Source organism: Martes martes (assembly GCF_963455335.1).
Source record: "Martes martes genome assembly, chromosome: 1".
Classification (NCBI taxonomy): Eukaryota; Metazoa; Chordata; class Mammalia; order Carnivora; family Mustelidae; genus Martes; species Martes martes.
In genome coordinates this window covers 8,723,669-8,741,307 of record NC_137888.1, presented here as the reverse complement: position 1 = coordinate 8,741,307, position 17,639 = coordinate 8,723,669, and the positions used below count along the sequence as shown (strand labels likewise).

At 46.5% G+C, this 17,639-nt stretch overlaps 1 protein-coding gene across 4 annotated transcripts in view; it reads left to right on the top strand.

The window, feature by feature from the left end:
• DOP1B (DOP1 leucine zipper like protein B) overlaps window positions 1-17,639 on the top strand; it is a 99,903-nt gene that overhangs the window by 76,929 nt on the left and 5,335 nt on the right. The window contains exons 24-33 of one of the 4 annotated variants that reach the window (XR_013966418.1): window positions 1,108-1,212; window positions 1,309-1,375; window positions 3,219-3,363; window positions 7,428-7,478; window positions 8,005-8,087; window positions 8,327-8,436; window positions 8,561-8,707; window positions 9,662-9,723; window positions 10,229-10,357; window positions 16,328-16,394. Coding sequence is in view for 3 of the 4 variants with exons in the window: in XM_080796743.1 (XP_080652869.1) it covers window positions 1,108-1,212; window positions 1,309-1,375; window positions 3,219-3,363; window positions 7,428-7,478; window positions 8,005-8,087; window positions 8,327-8,436; window positions 8,561-8,707; window positions 9,662-9,723; window positions 10,229-10,357; window positions 16,258-16,394 (1,036 nt within the window). In the remaining variant the exon portion in view is untranslated. Of the gene's footprint in view, window positions 1-1,107; window positions 1,213-1,308; window positions 1,376-3,218; window positions 3,364-7,427; window positions 7,479-8,001; window positions 8,088-8,326; window positions 8,437-8,560; window positions 8,708-9,661; window positions 9,724-10,228; window positions 10,358-16,257; window positions 16,395-17,639 lie in introns of all 4 variants that reach the window. The other 3 variants (XM_080796743.1, XM_080796745.1, XM_080796744.1) reach the window with 3 other exon arrangements.

Sequence of the window (17,639 nt, the reverse complement as noted above, 5' to 3'; positions counted from 1 at the left end):
AGGCGTTACGCAGTCAGGCAGCCCGACGACCAGATACGAGCTCCTTGGTTAACACAGTTCCCGTTCCGTGGTTCGAACTCACCACATCCTGAGGTTGCAGGAGGCTCGATCAAGGGGGGTCAGAATCGCGGGAGTCCCCGGGCCTGGGTCGCAGTTCAGACCAGCTGTTGATGCTTCACCCCAAGCATCATTCGAGTTCCTTCTTCTGGGATCTAGAGAGGAGCCAGTCACGTCTTTCCTGGTGGTAGCTGCCGTGTATCGTCAGGCTAGCCAGCGTCCGCCACAGCGGTCTGAGTGATATGTGGGCTGCCAGAGCAGCTGCAGGTTAGGATTTGACCCTCCCCTTGCAGAGGAGGCACGGCCGAGGTCACGTCCGAGGTTGTAGGTCAGGCACCAGGCCTTGAACCCAGGGCCCTCGGGCTGTGGCTGAGCTGCAGCATGTTGTGCGGCCTGGGCTCGCTGTGAGAGCTGCCGAAGATGAGCTTCCTCATGGGTGACCTTGGGACCTGGGGGCCGACTAGTACCAGCGGCACTGGGGAGGCCGGATACTCGAGCTGGACAGGCCCAAGGGACCAGACAGCCCTCTGGTTCAAGGCCTTTATTTGATAGACAGGAAACCAGGAGCATCTTACCTGTCAGCGGCAGGATTTCTGGTCTCCACACTCCGGGTTCTTGCCAGAGTACGCAAATTTCGTTTGTGCATATTTTAATCTAAAAAAGAACAAACAGGGGCACCTGGGTGGCTCAGTGGGTTAAATCCTCTGCCTTTGGCTCAGGTCATGATCCCGGGGTCCTGGGATCGAGCCCCACATCGGGCTCTCTGCTCTGCGGGGAGCCTGCTTCCTCCTCTCTCTCTGCCTGCCTCTCTGCCTACTTGTGATCTCTGTCTGTCCAATAAATAAATACATTAAAAAAAATAAAATAAATAAAAATAAAAATAAAAAAGAACAAACGGGTCAGTCAGATACTCCATCTTCCCTCTGCTTTACAACTGCCCGGACCTAAAATGTGCTTGTAATGTGTGTTTTGACTCGTTCACAGTTGGGTATTTTTTCCTGTTTCTTTTTTGTTGTTGTTTTTCTTTCTTTCTTTCTTTTTTAAAAACAGGCTCCCAGTAACAGCCTTGCAAGAGAACTTCCCTTCATTGCTGGGCGTGTTGAAGGAATCCGTACAGTTGAATCTAGCTCCCCCCGGATACTTTCTGCTTCTCAGGTATCGGGACCCAGCATTCATGTTACCGTGTGCTTCTGCCAGGACACCCCTTGTTTCTGCAGCACTCTCAGTCTGAAGCTGGTTGTCTCTCAACAGCATGCTGAACGACTTTGTGACGAGAACTCCCAACCTGGAAAGCAAGAAGGACCAGAAGGACCTGCAGGTCTGTGTGTGAGAAGTTCAGGAGATGTGCCCGTTCCGGGAGTGGATCCCCCTTTAGAGGACGTGTCTGTGGATCGGCAACACTGGGCAGGATCGTTCTTAGATTCGCATTTGTCGTCACAGCTGGCTTCCCCTGTTACTGTCTTCAGAGGGCTCCGCAGACCCGGGCCAGAGTCGCCTGCCCGAGTTCTCGTGTCAGACCTGAGCAGTCCGCCGTGGGTTGACCGGGTGCCCCCACTCCTCAGGGTACCCGGATGTGGCCAGAGCCTCCTCGGCAGTGTTGCGTTAATAACTCCATCCGTACTGATTCCTTCCCTGCAAACCTTGCTTTCCCCCCCTTATTAAAGTACTGTATACCATAGGAAATCTCAAAAATCCTGAAAAATCAAAGTGAAACTCACCCTAGGAGAAGGGAAATCTTAGAGTAGGAAGGCAGCGAATAAATAGAGTGACGGAGTGAGGAAGTCACTGTTGTGCAACTGTGAGAATCAGTGATTCAGGGGCTTTTGGAGCCAAGGCTTCAGTTGCAGCTGGGACGTGTATCAGTTTTATGCTCTGGTGATAATTCTGTGAATCCTTACGATCCCTGGCATTGGTGAATGGTTTGTCCAGTTCCCACTGCTGAACCACCGGAGCACTGTCTGAAGCACAGTCAAGCGTCATTAGGAAACTCAGGTCTCCTTTGGCCTCCGGTTGTCACGACGGAAGCATCATTAAAGCCCGGATGCTGTGTGACCAGTGCCTGGACGGCACTTCCCAAAATCCCCTCTCAAGGCCCTGCTTTGTGGCCTGTTGCCCACCGCACACCCCTCCCTTCAGTCCGTTCTGAGCGTAGCTTTGGCCATGGTGTTAGCACAGCTGGTACGGCTGGTGCACCTCGCCCCTGCTCGTTTGTGGCTACTTCCATCCCGCAGCGCTCAACCTCCTGATGCCAGCTCCTCACCCCTGCTTTGAGGCGGGGCCTGCCCTTCTTCCCCATCACTCACTGCTTGGGAAGTGGGACCTCCTCTGAGCTCTCGGTCCCATTTCCTGCTCTTTTCGCCTCCATCGGCCACACCACACCCCTGCCCAAGCTCAGGGCAAGGTAGTTCCCTCAAGTGTGCCCCTGCCGGCCACAGGCTGGCGGGCGTGCTCTTGCCTCATGCCTATACACAGCACAGTGGAAGTCAGGGTGGTTCGATTCTCAGATGTCCAGGACCTGCAGCCAGTCTCTGCTGGTGAGACTTGGTGATGCTGGCTTGACAAAGTGGCTCAACATTTCTCTCCCTGTCACGGCCACGTGACCTGCTTCTCTACTGATTGTGCTCCTGGTACGGATCACGCCTCACTTCTCCCTCATCAAGTCCATTCCACTTACTTCTTTGTGTTTCTTGTATGTTATTGAAAGATGCAATTCTAGCAAGAACCCGTGGCCCTCGAGAAACCAGAAAACGAATGTCCTAGGTGCAGCGTGCAGCGTGACTTCCCGTTCCTCCGCGGCGCGCCCGCAGTGGCCAGTATGGAAGCCGTTAGTCATATGTGGCTGTTAAGCACTGGGAATGTGGCCTTTCTGAACTGAATGTGCTGTGGTATAAAACAGGCATCAGATCTCAAAGGCCTAGTGCAAAAAAAATAAAGTGTGAAATCTCATTAATTTTTACATTGATTACATGTTGATCGTATTTTGGATCTATGAAGTTAAACATTAGGAGCTTGTTTCTTCTGATCTTTTAATGTGGTTCCTGGGCAACTGCATATTATCTGTGTGGTTCTAGTTGTGACCTGCATTGTGTTTCTACTGGTTGGTGCTGTTGTTTTTAGACTCTGAGCTAACCTTCTTCCCTCTTTCTCTCCATTACTCTCAGGAAGTCACTCAAAAAATCCTAGAAGCTGTAGGGAGCATTGCTGGCTCTTCCTTGGAACAAACCAGCTGGCTAAGCAGAAACCTGGAAGTGAAGGCCCAGCCTCAGATCTCTCTAGAAGAATCTGATGCTGAGGAAGATTTGTGTGGTAGGTACAGAGACGGTCAGAAGACAGTGCCTGCTGCCAGCTACTGCAGGGGGGTCTGGTTTCTCCTTAAAAGTAAAACAGTCTGGGGACACCTGGGTGGCTTGAACAGTTAAGCTTCTGACTCTTGATCTCCGTTCAGGTCTTGATCTCGGGGTTACGAGTTCAAGCCCCACACTGGGATCCATGCAGGGCACTGAACCTACTTTAAAAAAAAAAAAAAAAAAAGGCCAACAGTTTGTTTTTACTGTTTACAACATAATATGTGTGTAATAAACAATAGGATTCCACTGATAGAGCCCCAAGTGACGTATGCTACGATGGCAGCCCTCACTGCGCTTAGATCAGAATCCAAGAAAGTAGCTGCCCAGGATAATCTGCACAGATTAGGTGAAAGAAATCTGTGGGGTCTAAAAAATATGGACATGTATGTTTTTCTTTTCATGGAACTGTGGAAAGAAAATTTAGTAAACAAACAAACTGTCATCAGGTGGTTAGATTCATTAGATTGTGTCTTTTCTTGATGACTAACACACCCATGCCTCTCAGTGATCCTTCCGCCTCGTCACTGCCGGGGATGTGAAGGTTTTCTAGTGGAGGTCACGTGGGCTCGGCACACCCCAGCCTTGCTCTCAGTTACAGCTTCCGAGGGGAGCAGCCAGGAGACACTGAGAGGAGACTCTTCTGTCTACTCTGGCCGTAATCAGCCAGGTGCCGTGGAGGAGTCTGCCTTAAATGCGGCCCTGGAGATGGTTCATCGCCGGTGCCCTGAAGACCACCGGACAGATCTGCCAATGAAGCAGACCATAGACTATCAGATCTACCGCAGGGAGAGACAGATTTGGCAGGGTCATAGCAGCGTCTCATTGGGGAAGTTCAGGGAGGACCTTTGTAGGGTGGCAGGGCCTTGGCCGAGTCCTTTGTGGCCCATCTTTTAGGGTGAGGAACTGGTCAGGATTGGGCAGAGTTTGGGGTGGGCGGGCACAGCACAGGGCGAGAGTCTTGAAGTGCATTTTGACGAGCGTGCTGCCTGTTTCCATAAAGTCGGTTTTCAGTGGTTCTTTCAGGATTAAGTGTATCTTGGAGAAAGTAACTGTTTTTGCTCGTTCTCGGTATTATTTAACCAGGGGACAGGAGCGTGTGCCCAGTCCCAGTATAGGTTACACCAAATGAGTAAACCAGTTTGCTCTTAGTTTTATGAACACAAGGGCAAAAAATTACATTTAGGTTCTCAATAGGAACTACATAGTACAGTACCCACCACAAAGGCAGTGTTCAGAAGCTGTCCTGTGGTATTTTACTGCCTCTTTCATTGTCATTAGCAACAGTTACAGCAACAGCTCAAAGCTACGTCTATGATCTTTACCAAAAAAAGGGTCAAGAAGTCAGGGCTCTTTTCTCTCACAGGTAGCAGAAATAATAGAAACAACAGAACAAAAACACTTTGGCTACTGTAAGTGAAAAGCCATGCGTCAGTGTCTGGCTCTAGGCATAGCAGGAATCAGGCACTTGGCTCAGGTGAGCCAGGTCTCGTGCGGAGATCCCGGGTGGTTCATGTCGGGCCACATGGCTGACCCGGAGGAGGAGAGGGAAGGGCTGGTGCACGGGAGCCTCGAGAAACGAGTGCCCACCGGAAGGGGCTTCTCTCCCCAAGAGGAGGAAGGATGGCGTACTCGGCAGACTGCGGTCCACCGGCCGCTACTTCTGCCATATTGGCTCGGTAACTAGTTTTGTGGTTTGCGTAAGAAAAATAATTACCCTTGATTGTGTAATGAAGCTGCTACAACCAGTGCCCTGTCGTTTGCTGACATAAAGCAGCAGTGAGGCTTTCTCAGGCTGTGACTGTGTTTATAGCTTGTGGTTCAGGAAGGGGGCTCTTGCCTCTGCTGGGCTCACTCCCCCGAGGTCATTTCTGCCCCGCGTGCGGGTGTACAGCTGGAACCGCTCCACCAGAGCGGCTGGACCGACTGCTCGGACCACGGTCACTGGGCCTGGCTTTTGCACAATGATTGCATTTGACCTCGAGATAATGTTAGAGTAAAATTACCTATTTTTGTTTAAAGAAATCAGAGAACTCCAAAGCTGGAGGTGATTTTGGAGCTTCTCTATAAAACCTAACTAGCTCATGATAGAGGACCAAAAACCCTGAGTGTTTAGATCACGACCTTGTTTTACTTAAACAAATTACGTGTATACATATGGGCCATAGAAAGCATGAAACAAAGTGAGGCTTCAAATAATGTGTTTGTCCTCATTCAAAGTTTGTGTGCATGCCCCCGATGTGCGGCTTCTCACTCTGAGCCCGCGGGTGGTGTGTCCCGCGTGCGGGCCCTTCAGCACCGGGCGTACGGGCAGCACAGAAGAGGATAAGCAAAAAGCACATTAACAAAGGGACCTTTCAACTCTTTTGAAAATCTGAAGTTCTTTCAAAATGAAAGCTTTTTAAAGATCAAAAGAAGAAGTCAGTGACCCTGAGAATTTCAGGTGGTTCTTAGTGTAAGGACAGTAAGAGTCTGATTACAAGGAGCAGCTGGGAGCAGGGAGATGTTACAGAGTGCGTCCTCAAGGAGGTGACAGTTGCTCCGCGAAGCGAGAAGTTAGGGGACAGCTGCACAAAGACCTGGAGGGCACTGCTCAGAGGGATGGCAAGTCCTGGCGGTGGGTGTGGGCCAGAAACCAGGAAACCAGCCTGGCTGGAGCTTACTGAGCAGGGGGCAGGGGCCCAAGTGGGAGCTGAGGGTTGCTGGGCTTAAGGGGAGCCTGGTCAGGAGCTTAGATTTCCTCCCACTCGCTGTGGAAGCCATTAAAATGTTTCAAGCAGTGACGGGCTCTTCCTCTGTCTTTAGAAAACAACGGTTTGGCTGCTGTGAGCAGTAAGGGCTGTATCAAGTGAGAGCAGAAAAGGGAAGGCCAGTTAGCAGGACTGGACAGTGGTGTGGGTGAGAGACAGTGCTGGCTTGGAGGCAGGGTGATGGAAAGGTGGACTGATTTAGATGCAGAGTCAGCAGAACTTGCTGATGGGCTGCATGGGGTGGTTAACGAAAGAGGCAATCAAGGATGACTTTGGTTTTTAGCTTACGCAATTTATCGAGGGGGAGAAGACCAAAATAAGAACATTCTGGAACAGGAAATTGAGCTTGGTTTTGCAAGCATTACATTTGAGATGTCAGAAAAGAGAAGGAGCCAGAAACGACGCTTAAGTGGTCACTGGGGTAGGAGAGAAACCAAGAGAGCGCAGAGTCATGAAACATGAGAAGAGGGTGCGTTCAGAAGGAGGGAGGAGTAACCCAGTGGAAGGCTGCTGAGAAACAGGGGAAGGTCCGACAGAGATCCCCTGGGCTTGCCAACATGAAAGCCACGGGGGTGGGAACCCTGGGGCGGGTGGAGAGGAGGCTAGGAGAGGAGGAGGAGGAGCCCGTGAATGCGGAGAACTCCTTGAAGCTCACTTGTCAATAGGACAATATCCGAGTAAAACTAATGGCCAAAGAATACCCCTTATCTTCTTGTTTTTAAATTGGAGTATACCAGAGCGTATTTGTATGTGACGGATATGTGCAGCAGAGAGGGAAAAATAAATATCAAAGAGAGAAAGGATAGTTAGAAAGCAAAGCCCTCAGTGGCCATGGGGCCAGGCTTGATGTCATAAATGGAATTACTGTTCTTCTATAGGAGCCAGGAGCATGTGCATCAAAACAGGAGACAGCGCAGAGAACATAGAGATGTGTATGCTCTAAGTTCATAGCACATAGTGGCCAAACTGAGGGAGTTCCCATTTGTTTCCATTAATTGTCTCGGTGAAATAGGTGCGGTTATCAGCTGAGAAGGGAAGAGTGTTGATGGTTATTGAGGGAAGGCCTGCAAGAATGAGGCGGCAGAGTAGGAAAGCCAGCACTCCGCCGGCGTACGGCTGGTAGGACTATGCGGTAGCATCAGGTCCTTTTTGAGATTCACGGTCATGAAGGAAAGTGAGATCTGTTCCATCGTTGTTTGGTTTTCTCCGGAGTGTTCAACTACACAGAAACTCCACAGGCTGATCTGTGGGTTTAGCCAGCTTTGCATTTTTCCAGGTGAGTTCCTCAGAGGGAGAGAGCAGCAAAAGAGCCCAGGATGTTTGCCAGGTAGATGGGAGACCATGGGTATAGGTGGGGAGGCGAGAAGGGCAGACCCAGAGGTGTTGGTGGGTGGTCAGGGTGCCAGGCCGAAGGGTTGGAGGTCTGCGCAAGGGTTCGGGAAAGGCAAGATGTGGTCAGAGAGGGAGGCTGGAAGTGGAGATTTGGGAAATTGGTGAGGCCAAGGGTGTGATGATGACTGGTCCAGAGTAACAGATTATCGGAAGAGAGAAGGTCGGGGGATCAGAGGCCCAGGGGGTAAGACAGATCATCCAAGGGAATGTGGACATTCTAAGAACAATGCTGAGAAGAGGGATGGGGAGGAGGACAGTGAGGAGCTGATTTATGTGATCTCAATGCCCAGGTTCTTCCTGAAGCTGAACATGTCAACAGAAAGGAACCCCTAAGGGATACTTATGTGCATCCTCAGTGTGCAAGGCTGGGGTGCATCGCTCACATCTGTGAGATGTCTCAGGGGCAGAAATGGTGGCCCATCCGCCATGATTGAAGCACAAATGCATCTTTCTGTCAGCAGATGCCACCGCAGCTGCTTCAGCAATGGTGTCCGCGTCTGCCCCGTCGGTGTACAGCGTGCAGGCCCTGTCTCTCCTGGCAGAGGTCAGTGCACACCTGACTTGTCCTCCCTCAATGGTGTGACGGCCGGCCCGAGCTTGGTGCAGGCCCTCCATTCTTGGGCCAGCGAGTACTGGCCGCCCCTCCTGGCTGACCTCCGGAGCTCTCCCAGCCTCAGGCTGCCCCAGGGAGTTGTCTTGTTAGGTTATGTGCCCCTCGAGGACTAATTCTTACTCTCGCTGGCCTCAGAAGGTTTCTGTTTCCTTGTGATCCTGCGCCGGTAGGTCCTGGCATCTCTCCTGGACATGGTCTATCGAAGTGACGAGAAGGAGAAAGCGGTGCCCTTGATCTCCCGCTTGCTTTATTACGTGTTTCCTTACTTACGCAATCACAGGTAATGCCGTCTTCTCCCTGGTGTCCTGGCCGTAGGGAGCAAAATCGGGTATGGGAAAGGCACCAAGCGGCTTTCTTTGCACACTCTTTGACCTTGAGCCTTTTTCCTCCCCACCCCTGTTCAGTGCCTACAACGCTCCCAGCTTCCGGGCCGGCGCTCAGCTGCTGAGCTCTCTGAGCGGCTACGCCTATACGAAGCGAGCCTGGAAGAAAGAAGTCCTGGAGTTATTCTTGGACCCTGCTTTCTTTCAGATGGACACTTGCTGTGCACAGTAAGAGACGCTGTTCTGACAAAGGGCTGCTGCAGATCCTCCAGTGGAGAAAGTGTTTCGGTTGACATAGTTCTCCTACTTGAAATGGGAGCAGTTAGCATCAGCCCAGATCCTAGGACGGCCCTGTCACAAGCTCGCGTGTTAACTGCGTTCATGGCAGAGGGGTTGGGTGCTTTAAAAATACAGAGGTGCATTTTTTTATCAAAAGGATTTCGGTTACGAGAGCATGTTATCCCCAGAGTGCACAATCCAGGGTTCCAGTGTCCCCTGGCCTAGTACTGCTCCATCTGGGGGTCACAGAGTACTCCAGCGCTAAGATGACAGAGCCTGCTGGTGACACCGTGCTGTCCTTATCCCACATCTCAGTTCACGCTTCACGAGTTCTCACTGACACTGTGCAGCCAGCCAGGCGTGGCCGCTGAAATACAGATGTGAGGTGAACTCCCACGCCCTTTCCTGGAAGGTCAACAGAACCACACAGTGGCTCTCCCCCGTCATGGTCACGTCTTTTTCAGTGGCCTTGATGGCGGGTGGCGACTGTCAGAGTTTGCCCTGCTACCCTCCCACCCTCCGCTCCTCGCAGTCCTGCGGCTTTCACCTTGAAAGCCTGTTGCTCTTCTGGGGAGCCCACTTGGAAAATTAGTCGTATTTGATATCACTACTCCTACTTCTTCCCATCAGCACAAGGGCAGCTCTTGAAAAAACTGTTTCTCTTTTACCGTAAGCTGGGAATTATTCTTTCTTTCCTTTGTTATTCATCGCCTGTGTCATTAAGTTTATAAATGAAGAGCTTTTGCTCAGCTTTCCCTTGTATTAAAACCTATTCCTTTCACTAACTTCTTTTCAGGAAACGGGTTTTAATAGATCTCAAAGGGGCATGTTCTTTTCTTGATGCCTCTAATCAGACTGTCATCCCTTACATATTTAATTAACTTTGCTTTTTTTAATATCCAGTTGGAAGTCCATTATTGACCATCTTCTGACTCACGAGAAAACAATGTTTAAAGATCTAATGAGTAAGTTGCATGTTACTTGCACATAAATCACACATTTAAAGGCCCGATCCCATCATAATCCGCTTTTACCACGTAGCTCAGGACTCCCCTCGGATCTTCAATGACGCCATCTAAGCTGCAAACTGTAATGTAACGTGCCTAATGTGTCAGGACTCACGATTGAGCCTCCCAGTTCCAGTGCATTGACCAGAAGGCTCCAACAGCCTTTCCCTACAGCTTTACCACGGGGGGAATACTTTTGAAAGTAGTGATAGGTTTACCATGATTGATTAGGAGTAATTGTCTGTCCCTCATATCCTCTTCTAATGCTCTGTTGTTAAATGTCCTTCAAGAAGTATTTATGTTTACTAATAAATATGTCAGTAATAACCACGAGACAATGATTACTTAGGACCATGATTTTTCACCAGGAAGGATAGAAATGACACGATTATGAATGTCTTTTCACTTACCTCTAATTGCGGTTTTCTCACTAAATGGAACATATTGGCTGTATTTATTCTAGACATGCAGAGCAGTTCTTTAAAACTGTTCTCGAGTTTTGAGCAGAAAGCCATGCTGCTAAAGCGCCAGGCCTTTGCCGTCTTCAGTGGAGAACTTGATCAATACCACCTTTACCTTCCTCTGATACAAGGTAAGAAGGCCACCCCACCCTCACCCCCAGCACACACACACACACACACACACACCCCCTCACCGTGGATGGACCCCCTGCTGGGGCAACTACCAGAGTGGCCCACAGCATGTTCAGGCCGGATGGCAGAGTGTTAAAATGAGTGCTTGTGGAAGACCTCTGGAGATTTATCAGTGAATCTGAAACTTTATTTTAAAAATCAATGATTATAATGCTGTTAGTTTTTCTTAGGTAGTTTCTGAAAGTCTGAGTACTTTCTTAGCATTGTCTCCTGCTAGATCCACCTACAGTCAGGATACTCAAGGTCACAGCACTAACCGAGGCTAGTGAAGAAGTCCCTAACCTTTCCTTAACAGTTTTTCTCTTTTTTGTACTCACTATATGCTTTGCTTCAAAAATGAACTACTGCAGCTATTGTACATGATCTTAAAGGGTTTTTTTTCCCCTCATAAAATGTGCAGGTGGTAAAGTGGGCATTCTGCCTAAGTTCACCCTTCTCTAAGAACAAAAGAATTCTCAAATAGAAATGTGTTTTCCTTAAGACTCATAGCCTGAATGGAATCAAATAAAATTAATATAATTCTTAAAGGATTTCTTTGTTTAATATTATGAAAACTAGTATATCAGATAATTTTTCAAATATTAGAATTCTGGTGTAAATTCTTTATTGAGGGCCAGGTTTACTAAGGTATAATTTACATACAATAAAAGTCACCCTTTTGGGTATACAGTTCTGTGAATTTTGATAAGCACATATAGTCATGGAACCATCACCATAGTCAACATGTAGAACATTTCCATCACCCCAGAAAGTTCCCCTGAGCCCCTTGGAAGTCATCCCCTTCCCTTCCCCTGGTCCCCAGCAAGTGCTAATCTGCCTTCCACTCATATAGTTTCCTCTTGTCCCGAATATCCTAAATGTCATTAGGTGGGGTGAAGCCTTTGCGTCTGGCTTCTTTGACTTCCCTAATGTGTTTTGAGAGTCGTCCATACCATATTTATCAACAGCATACTGGTTTTTATTGCTGAACAGTATCCATTCTGTGACTAGCTCACCAGTTCACCAATGGTAGGGCATTTGGGTTGTTTCCAGGTAGAATTATGACATTAATCTTTTGCTCTGCCCTTTAAAAAAAAAAAGTGTTTATAAACATTTGTCAGCTGGGGTGCCTGGGTGGCTCAGTTGGTTAAGTGCCTGACTCTTGATCTCAGCTCAGGTCTTGATATCAGGGTTGTGGGTTCAAGGCCTGCACTGGACTCCACACTGGGCATGGAGCCTACAATTAATCAATGTACACATAAGTAAATATATAAATATAAAGAAATTTATAAATATATCTGTCAGCTCACAAATTCTCTTCCCCAAGTCATCCTGATGACTCTTGATATTAGTAGTAATTGTCAGCTTACGTGCCCACTTGATTAACTATTTGAAAGGTCTTAATTGTTACAGTTCAGAACACTAACAGCTCTCACAATTATTAATTATGACTATATTTTATATTCATAATAATAAGATATCTTTATACTAAAACTGACATAATTTCAACCCGTGAAACACAGAAGGAGATTTTCACATCATAAAGTCCTGAGTACTTGAAATATGTGAGAGCGAATGTTCCGGTATCAACAGATCCTTTCTTGTATTGCTGATTCAGGCAGATGGTGACCAGGATTGCCAGTAAGGGTGATGGCAGCCCTCCAAAGACTTTGGCTGAATGCAGAGACCCATAAGAGACTCTTAACTCTAGGAAACAACCTGAGGGTTGCTGGAGGGGAGGCAGGGAGGGGATGGGATAAGTGGGTGATGGACATTAAGGAGAGCACTTGATGGAATGAGCACTGGGTGTTCTATGCAACTGATGAATCACTGAGTTCTGCCCCTGAAACTAATAATACACTATATGTTAACAAAATTGGATTTAAAATTTTAGAAAGAAAAATGATAGTGAATGTAGAGTCAAGCCGAACTTTGTTGCCTCCCTGCAAAACATGGAGAGGAGACAGAACAGGAGTCACTAGTCCTCAAGTGCCTGTGCAGCGTCTGTGGTGGTCTGTATGCTCCTGGCCACTGGATGCTGTCTGAAAGGGCAGCCTTAAGTCCACTGTGAGGAGGAGGAGGAAACTAGAAAGGAGACCCTGTAGGCCAGTGCATCACATGGTTCGTTTGGTGCCTTCCCACCCTGAGACCAAAGACCTGTTCATTCTCTCCCCCGTCTCCCATCACACACCTTTAAAATAAGTGGGCTGAGGCCCAGAGAGCGAAAGAGATGGTATTGGGTGTATTGAACAAGAAAAGAACAGACCAGAGCCTTTCTCAAACAGCGTGGTGTGGTTTGACCACAGCAGGATCTAAGCATCCAGCAGTTCTAAGGAGATCATGCCTCTGCGAGGGAGAGAGAGTAGGAGCTCAGGGCTCTCTCCCGCTCTCTGCTCACAGAAACTCCTTGGGTTCGTAAGGTTTATCACTCAGCTAAGGAAGGAGGGTTAGAGATTGAAGAACATTCATGATTCTAAAATAGATCATCTTGGCTGAAGAATAATCTCGTGAATTTGGCTTTTCTTTGGAGCACCAATATGAAATATGCCCTATGTGTACAAACCATTTTTTCCCTTAATACTTTCTGTTTTGGGGGCACCTGGGTGGCTCAGTGGGTTAAAGCCTCTGCCTTCAGCTCGGGTCATGATCCCAGAGTCCTGGGATTGAGCCCCGCATTGGCCTGTCTGCTCAGCAGGGAGCCTGCTCTGCCCCCTCCCCCACTCCCTAACTCCCCCACCCTCCCCACTCTCCGCCTGCCTCTCTGCCTACTTTGTGATCTGTGTCTGTCAAATAAATAAATAAAATCTTTAAAAAAAATAACTTCTATTTCGACGTGGATTAAGACTGACAAGCAGCTGCACAGGCAGTACTGAGCGTTCCTGTGACTGTGCGTCCAGCTTCCCCTCTGGTAACACCTCACACAGCGTGGTCCATTAGCAAAACCACTTCGACTGTCCAGCCTGGTTTAGAAAGATAGAGAATGTCCTTTTTACTCGTGGAATGCTCGTTTGTCTTGATGTTCCACGTTTCCGACCATTTCTGATTCGTCTGAAGCATATCTGCTGCATATTCTCTGAGTACAGGTCTGCTGGCCACAAGTTCTCTCTGTTTCCCTTCATGGAGACTGTTTATCTCATCTTCCTTCTTTTTGGTCCGGGTGACCAAACACCCAGAAGGATGTTTTCATGAGAAATGGAATTCTGGGGTGAAGTTCTTTTCTTTCAGCACTTGAAAAATGTGCTACTTTTTTCTGACTCCGTGGTTTCTGAGGGAAATCTCTCATTCAAATTATTGTTCCTTTTTAGTTACAGTAGCCCCCCTTTTGTACGGGGGGTACATTCCAAGACCACGAGTGGATGCTTGAAACCATGGACAGTTCCAGATACTACATAGACTAAGCTTTTTGCTGTACATACATGCCTATGGTTAAGTTTAATTCATAACTCAGGCACAGTAACAATAATAAAATGCAACAATTATAACAGTATACTATAGTGAAAGTTGCATGAATGTCATTTCTCTCTTCCTCAAAATATCTTACTGCACTGTCTTCACAGAAGGGTGGCCATGTGGTAAGATGGAGTGAGGTGTGACATAGGCATGTGATGTGTAATGACCCCCCGACGATATGTCAGGGGGAGGGTCATCTGCTTCGGCAGTCAACCAAGGTCAACCTCAGAATGCAGGACCATGGATGAGATGGGGAGGGAGGGAACTACTGTAATCTATCATTTCTCTCTGACCACTATCAAGACTTTATCTTTACTTTTTCACGTTTTATTATGTAACTGAATGTTACATAATTTCTTTGGTTTTATCCTTCCTAGGGTTCACTCAGCGTCTTCTATCTGTAGATGTACATCTTTTACCAAATTTGGAGTGTTTTCGGACATTATTTCTTCAAATATTTTCCCAGTCTATACCCTTTTTCTTCTTTCTGGGACTCCAGTGACTGAAACGTTAGATTGTTCATTGTCCCAGTGGTCCCTGAACCTGCTCATTTAACCCCCCTCATTTTTTTTTCTTTCTTTTGTTCAGTTTCAGTAATTTCCACAGATTCCATCTTCAGCTTCCCTCTTTCCTCTGTCATCTCCAGTGTGCTGTTGAGCCCGCCACTGAGGGTTTTTCTATTAAAGTGATTTTATTTTACTTTTTAGTTCTAAAATTTCCATCTGGCTCTTCTTTGTAGCTCCTATTTCTTTGCTGACATTTTCTTTTTGTTTCAAATGTCCGTAATTGATTATTGGAATATTTTTAGACCACATCTTTTTTAAAATCCTTTCCTGATAAACCTCTGTTACCATCTCTGCATTTGTGTCTCTTGATGCCTCTTCTCATTCAGGTTGAAACTTTGGTGTTCCAGCTTACCATCTCCTCAGGTGTCCAGGCCAGAATAAAATAAAAAATTAAAAACCCTCGGGAACTCACCTTCAGGTCATTGCTTAAGTCCCACAGACCCTAGGCGGTCCTGTCACCTTTCCTTCGCTTTTCAGTTTTCTGATGCAGTTTACGTATTTTTGTTCCAAGTTATTTTTTTTAAACTGCTGTTAGAGAAATAGGATGTAATCTGTTTATTCCATCTCATCCAGAACCAGAAACCCAAAGCACTCTCTAAGAATGCCACTCTTTAAAAAATTCTACTGACTGAGCCAGTAGAATGTGCCACTCGATCTTGGGATCTTGAGTTCAAGACCCTTGTTGGGCGTAGAGATTATTTAAAAAGAATTTTAAAAGCAAAAAATGCCAACATGTCTGTCAAGTGTCTGAGTTATGCTTGATCCTTCATTTCGTCAAGAGTATTTTTTTTCTTTTTATTTAAGTAATCCCTACCCCCAATATGCGGCTTGAACTTACAACCCTGAGATCAAGAGTCACATACTGTACTGACTGAGCCAGCCAGGCACCCCGGCCAAGAGTTTTTTTTTTTTTTTTTTTTTTTTTAGATTTTATTTATTGATTTGACAGGCAGAGATCACAAGTAGGCAGAGAGAGAGGGAGAAGCAGGCTCCCTGCTGAGCAGAGAGCCCGATGCGGGGCTCGATCCCAGGACCCTGGGATCATGACCTGAGCCAAAGGCAGAGGCTTTAACCCACTGAGCTACCCAGGCGCCCCAGTCAAGAGTATTTTTAAAAGCAAGAAGTAAAAACCTATTTAAGCTAGCTTAGATAAATAGAAGTTTAATCTTAACTAGCATGACAGTAGTTCAGCTGTTTGCTATAGCAATTTTTTCATGTTCCTAAGAAACCTTAAATTATTATGGCGGGGGGAAATCACATTCTGCAAACAATTACTTCAGTGGAGAAGTGGAGAAGACTGTTAGGGGCTAGAGGAATTCACACCTTCTTTCCCTACAGGAATTAAAGTTTTTAAAAAGTCTTGGCCATGAAATACCAACTTCACTGAATACCTCTCCTTTTCATTCACTCACTCTACTTCCCACTCCTCACTCCCAGATACAGTGTCAGTGGCCAGCCAGCCTGTGTGATTCTAGAACACTATCACTCACCAAGGACTGTCTGTGGTTCTTGTGTCTTATATTTGATATTCTCAGAAGAGCATTTAGTGGTCATTGGTCATCCAGTGGATTTCCAGGCTAAGTCAGAAGTTGATGTCTTTCTGGTCAGCTGTGGCAGGGGAGAAGCGCCAGTTGGTTCACTCCCTTACCATGAACCGCTTCACTTCATAAAGAAGAGGGCTGGTGGTAAACGAGCAGGGCAGAAACATTCTCCCAGCACCCATTTCTTAGGCTGCATTGTTGTTAAATGTCAAAACAAATACAGTTTTGTTTTTTTTTTCTTTGTCTAGTGAGAAACCTCAAACTGCATATTTGTGTGACATCTTGAAAATCTTCTTTCCTTAGAACGCCTGACAGACAATCTCAGAGTTGGACAGACATCCATAGTTGCTGCTCAGATGTTTCTTTTTTTCAGAGTTTTGCTGCTAAGAATATCTCCCCAACATCTGACTTCACTGTGGCCCATAATGGTCTCTGAATTAGTAAGTACAAATATTTTACTCTTGAAAGCGGGGCTGAAGCGTTTTGATTTTTTTTGCTTTTTTTCAGGATTAATATACTATTTCATTTATATCTTAATTTTATCTGCGAAATTTTCAACCAAGCTGGTAGCACATCGTCAGCTCTTGGTTAAATAGGGAATTTGTTTTGAGACAAAGCCATTTAATGCATCCCTGGGACATTTTGTAGTTTGTATAAACAAAGTATAAAACTTTAAGGCACAGTGAGTAACTATGTACACGTTACTAACTGGCCACCATTGGACAGGTCAAGAAGGTAAAATTCAAGAAACGTAAAAATCTCTGTAAGTTACTATCTTCCTGCTACTATGGTAAGGAAAGTTCCTAGGCAGTCTTTCAGATCTAGTGCCTCTAGGGCGAAAAGAGGGTCAGATCATCTTTAGATAATGCATGCCCTCCCAGTATGTGAGTTGGAGGGGCCATCTCAAGTGAAGTCAAAAGCAAACTAGAGGGAAGACGTCAGGTCATCATATCTCTGAGCTACTGGTGTAAACTGTAATTTATGGTGATGTTAATTACATGATCCGCAGATTAATGCTTTAAGTTGTAAATTATAGAGTTTACACCCATGACTAGAAATATTACCATCACATACCTTGACCTACCATACCATACCACAAATTCATGTAACTAAAGATTCCTAATGAAAAATTATCCTTCCTAAATCCCTCATATTTCTGTCAAAGATCTTCCTGGCCGATGTTCACATTCACTGATAATAGATTTCCATAACAGGCTCACTGTATCTATGTTGTGAGTTTCTTTGAAGCCATATCTTATAGGGAAATATTTAAGGTTGAGGGTGGCTCAGTCCATTGAGCATCTGCCTTTGGCTCAGGTCACGATCCTGGAGTCCTGGGATGGAACCCTGCAGCTCACCGGGGAGTCTGCTTCTCCCTCTCCCTTTGCCTGCCTCTCCCCCTGCTTGAGCTCTCTTCTCTCTCCATCAAATAAATCTTTAAAAAAAAATTTAAGATTAAAAGCTTAATGCTGTTTAGAAGGCTATTAACAACCACTAATCTCAGAAAGCATTGCGAGTTTGTGGGTAGGCTTTTAAGAGCAGCATTTCTGAAATATTCCACACATTTTAGTTCTTCCTTATTCACATTTAATTATAATTTAGTCATAAAGATATGTTCTAAGATTCTGAACACATACTTAGGAATCTTTTCAAAATTCTCTTTCAGGAATTATGCACTATTTCAT